At 51.2% G+C, this 5,184-nt stretch overlaps 1 protein-coding gene across 1 annotated transcript in view; it reads right to left on the bottom strand.

Annotated features, from left to right (window-relative positions):
- The window catches only part of enpp2l (ectonucleotide pyrophosphatase/phosphodiesterase 2-like), a gene marked incomplete at its 5' end in the record, with an annotated part of 11,558 nt that extends 7,611 nt beyond the window's left edge, over window positions 1-3,947 (bottom strand). Inside the window, 8 exons of the mRNA XM_025064939.1 lie at window positions 475-530; window positions 876-995; window positions 1,672-1,751; window positions 1,835-1,932; window positions 2,041-2,101; window positions 2,763-2,888; window positions 3,248-3,397; window positions 3,809-3,947. Of these exons, the coding sequence (XP_024920707.1) occupies window positions 475-530; window positions 876-995; window positions 1,672-1,751; window positions 1,835-1,932; window positions 2,041-2,101; window positions 2,763-2,888; window positions 3,248-3,397; window positions 3,809-3,947 (830 nt within the window). The remainder of the gene's footprint in view (window positions 1-474; window positions 531-875; window positions 996-1,671; window positions 1,752-1,834; window positions 1,933-2,040; window positions 2,102-2,762; window positions 2,889-3,247; window positions 3,398-3,808) is intronic.
- Window positions 3,948-5,184: the final 1,237 nt, after the last annotated feature.

The following is a 5,184-nucleotide window of genomic DNA, read 5'->3' on the forward strand; positions in this document are numbered from 1 at the left end:
AGGAGGGGGGAGGGGAGGAAGGAAGGGGAGATTAGAACGTAATCCACAGTCAGTGAAGACAAAGAGAAGAATAAAGATTTTTGTAAAGGTTAAACAAACAGATGTGACCTTTGACCCCTGAGCTCTTCAGTAGGTGTATGTGTGTATGTGTGTATGTGTGTGTGTGTGAGAGAGAGAGAGAGAGAGAGAGAGGCCACTGTTTGTCTTTGATGACCTGGTGATAAGGTCAGTGTTTGTCATGTGACCTGAGTGCTCTGCTTTGATTCGTCCATTATTTGGGACAGACAGAAGGACAGACAGAGGGACAGACAGAGGGAGAGACAGACAGAGGGACAGACAGAGAGACAGACAGAGGGACAGACAGACGGACAGACAGACAGAGGGACAGACAGAGGGACAGACAGAGGGAGAGACAGACAGAGGGACAGACAGACAGACGGACAGACAGACAGAGGGACAGACAGACTGAAGTACCAAGGCCAGAAGAAGGTTCCAGCTCTGACTCCCTGTTTCTCTGCTGTGATCCAGATCTGAAACACACAGAACAGTTACTGACCATCGACAGACAACGACAGACAACAAAAACAGACAACAACAGACAACAACAACAGACAACAACAGACAACAGACAACAGACAACAACAGACAACAGCAGACATCAACAGACAACAACAACAGACAACAACAGACATCAACAGACAACAACAGCAGTAGTTCCTCTAACGGTACCTCCTGGTTCAGTTCTAAATACTGAGAGGAGACTCTTGGACTGGAGCTACGGGACATTCCTGGTCCTTTGACTCAGTCTTAGTACTGTTCCTGTTCCTGGTACTGTTTCTAATCTTAGGACTTGGTACTGAGTGTGTGTCTCTCACCGGTTGTCCTCCCCACCACCTGTGTTTCAATTTCTCTCTGCTTCTCAAACTGAAGGTGGCGTTAAACACGGGGTCGTACATGGTGTTACCCACAATGCCATGGGACTCTGGGTAAAGACCCTGCAGAGAGACAAGAAAGTATCAGAGAGACAGACAGACAGAGAGACAGAGGGACAGACAGAGGGACAGAGAGACAGACAGAGGGACAGACAGAGAGACAGACAGAGGGAAAGACAGAGGGACAGACAGAGAGACAGACAGAGGGACAGACAGAGGGCCAGACAGAGGGACAGACAGAGGGACAGACAGAGAGACAGACAGAGGGACAGACAGAGAGACAGACAGAGGGACAGACAGACAGACAGAGAGACAGACAGAGGGAAAGACAGAGGGACAGACAGAGAGACAGACAGACAGAGAGACAGACAGAGAGACAGAGAGACAGACAGAGGGACAGAGAGACAGACAGACAGACAGAGGGACAGACAGAGAGACAGACAGAGGGAAAGACAGAGGGACAGACAGAGAGACAGACAGAAAGACAGAGAGACAGAGAGACAGACAGACAGAGAGACAGACAGAGGGAAAGACAGAGGGACAGACAGAGAGACAGAGAGAGAGACAGAGAGACAGACAGAGAGACAGAGGGACAGACAGAGGGACAGACAGAGAGACAGACAGAGGGAAAGACAGAGGGACAGACAGAGAGACAGACAGACAGAGAGACAGACAGAGGGAAAGACAGAGGGACAGACAGAGAGACAGACAGAGGGACAGCCCGTGACCCCCGACCCACCGTGGCCAGGGTGTACAGGTTGGGGAAGGTCTTTGAAGGATAGACTGGTCTCATGTATGGAGATGATGTTCCACATTCTCCTGAACAGACAGAAACAACAGCAGGTTCTCTGAGTCTCTGCTCATGGGCTCCACCTACAGGACACCACTGCACACTGACTCACTCAGCTTCATGATGTTGGGGATGACGGATCTGCCCTTCTTCAGGTAGGAGGCTCGGAACCCGTCCACGGAGATCATGATGAGAGGAGGTCTGATGAAGCTGAGGAACAGGGTGAGGACAGGAGGTCAGTGGAGGTCAGTGGAGGTCAGTGGAGGTCAGTGGAGGTCAGTGGAGGTCAGGGGAGGTCAGGGGAGGAGGGAGACTCACCCTGCAGGACATTCTGGACTCCTGATCTCCTCACAGTCTCCATGGAGCCAGGAAGTCTCACCTCAGGAGGAAAGAAGAGCAGTGAGCCAATCAGAATCTGCCGTTAGCATTAGCGCCACACTGGCTAACTCTTAGTGATTCCTGGGACAACGTGAAAATGTCCCCGTGGCCTGGTACCGACTGACCCGTGGTCCCGTCCTGGGCCTGTTGGTGGTGATCTACCTAATCTGGAGGTTTATGAAACGCCCACAGGGGGGCGACGTCAAACTCCATACAAAAAGACAGACCAGGGACGGAACCAGTGATCCAACAACATTCACCTCCACGTGGCCCGGTCGTCCTTCCTCATCCCTGATCCTAATCCTAATCTCTGATCCTAATCCTAATCCTGATCCTGATCCTAATCCTAATCCTGATCCTAATCTCTGATCCTAATCCTAATCCTGATCCTAATCTCTGATCCTAATCCTGATCCTAATCTCTGATCCTAATCCTAATCCTGATCCTAATCTCTGATCCTAATCCTGATCCTAATCTCTGATCCTAATCCTGATCCTAATCTCTGATCCTAATCCTAATCCTAAACTCTGATTCTAATCCTAATCCTGATCTCTGATTCTAATCTCCAGTCATCATCTATAAAACCAATCTGTAATCCTAATCCCAGGTCCGCTGTGTGCTGCGACCTACAGCAGTGACCTTTGACCTCCGGGGTCATGTACCTGTGCACAGGGACTGGTAGTTGGAGCAGCAGTCTCCTCGCTGCAGACAGTCGTCGGAGCAGTGACAGGCGTGCTCCTCCCGCCGCTCCTCGCCACATCGTTCCTGGGAGCACTCGAAACCTCCGCCTGTGGAGGAGCAGAGAGGTCAAAGGTCAGGTGGATGTGTGGAGACCGGACGTCCCGCTGCTGTCCCCCGTCAGACCCTGCAGTACCGGTGTACTCACCCTCTCACTGAGAGAAGCGGTGGTTTTAGCTCACAGGGAGATTAACTGACCACCAGAGGCCACTAGAGGCAGTAGTGGACCAGTAGGTCATGTTTCAACGGCCTTTCTGTCTAAATTGTGGACTGTGCCTTTAAATGTTGAGAACATGTGAGATGTGTGTGTCGTTGTTGTTGATTTCCTGTCCTACAGCAGGAGACCCCCGGGCTGATGAACCCAGCTGACCTTCCGACCTCCCTGACCTTCCCGACGTGTCTCACTGACCTGTTTTCAGACAGTGCTCGTCGAAGTCCGAGCAGCAGCTGTAGTAGGTTTTGCACAGATTGTCACATCTGCATCCTGGAGGTTTGGCCTCCTCCAGCTCGAAGCACCTCCCCCTGCAGGAGCCCGCTGAGCTGACCCACTCAGAGTCCACTGGAGCCAGAGGAGGAAGACAAACACACACATGAGCACAACACACACTCCTCTCTGTCAAACACACACATCTGAAGGATGATTTGGTAAAAAGGAAAAAAAAACAGCTGCAGATCAATCTTGTTCAAAGGAACAAAGGAAGGTGAAGAAGACGGAGGAAATCTACCTCTGATTCAGAGTCAGACTGAGAAAATCTACCCAATCCTCGTTTGTCGACTTATTTTACTTCCTGACAAAGTACAAATGTGACTTTGTAAACAACTCACTCTGCCACACGAGAGTCCACGGAGAAAAACTGTGATTTTAACCCCAGGTATAAATGTTGGTCTGAACTAAAATCTCTGATTTTCTCCATGGACTTTGGTCTGAACTAAACCTCCTTAAACAGAGGTTCTTCTGTGCGCTCCTCACCTTTGGTGTGAACACCTGGGTTGTCTCCGCCCTCTGAAGGTCGACTGGCCTGAAACACATACGCTCTGCTGACATCACTTCTCCACAGAACCACTGTGTTCTCCACCTGCACACACACACACACACACACACAAACAGATTAAGGACACAAACACACACACATTTTTCCTGCCACAGCGCCACCTCAGTGACCAAACAAGGAGTGTTTTCATGTGACCACAGAGGTGAGAGGTCAACAGCTCCAGCGTGGTTCCACTCCATGTATAGTTGGCTGAGTCTGCTCCTCAAACACACCTGATAAACACTAGGCTCCGCCCCCTCACAGAGTGTGTGATGGCGTCAGGACCGGACCAATCAGAAACTTAAACACAACTGTTGAAGAGATTCTCCTTCACACACACACCCTGCACCGGGACCAGACCCTGGACCAGACCCTGGTCCAGGGTCTGGTCCAGGGTCTGGTCCAGAGTGGGTCAGTGAAGTCAGTCAGTGATTGGACGACAGAGGCAGCAGCTACAGTAACGGTCCACAGAGAACAGCCGACTCCACTTCTTGTCGTCTCCTGACTCCCCTTCCTGTCGTCTCCTGACTCCACTTCCTGTGTCCCAGCCTCTCTTTCATTGGCTGTTTTGAACAGCTGTTTACAGTTGGCTCAATCATGGGTTCCCTCTGTTGGTCTCCTCCCACACAGTGACCAGTGTTTGGACCAACTGACCACCATGACGGTCACCAACTGGGGACTCTGAGCCTGTCCTGGGACTGACCAGAATATGGGCCACGACGTGCAGCCCGTACTGCAGGTCTCAGCGCGGTGGATCAGCGGGTCGGAGCAGTCGCCCGGCTTCGTCTGACCACGCTCTTAGTTTAACTCTGTTTCATCTGCATGAATGGATTTCAGCTTTAATCATCTTCATCTTCATCATCCTCATCATCAGAGCTCAAAGTGCAGCTCAGACTGACACACACACACACACACACACACACACACACACAGGACAGTGGGGGTGAGGTAGAGAGAAAAGTCCAGCTGAGACAGAGACAGAGACAGAGACAGAGACAGTCTTACCGTACCAGATAATCCAGCAGCATGTCCCTGTAACTGTGTCCACCACTGGAGGGAGTGAAGAAGGAGAAACCTCCGAGTCCACGGTCCTGAGAGTCACAACACACACACATGCACACACACAAAAGACACACACTGCTGCTGACCCTGCTCTGAGACCAGCTCTCTCTCTCTCCCTCCCTCACTCTCTCACTCTGGTGATGTCACACTGACAGCTGTGGGGCAGTCAGGTCCTTGAGTGCGCCCCCCAGAGGGGAGAAAGAGAGGTGCACCCACAGAGAGTTGTTTATTTCTGTATTAATTTAACAGAGAA

This window comes from Cynoglossus semilaevis, chromosome 18 (assembly GCF_000523025.1).
Source record: "Cynoglossus semilaevis isolate Cse_v1.0 chromosome 18, Cse_v1.0, whole genome shotgun sequence".
NCBI classification, from domain to species: domain Eukaryota; kingdom Metazoa; phylum Chordata; class Actinopteri; order Pleuronectiformes; family Cynoglossidae; genus Cynoglossus; species Cynoglossus semilaevis.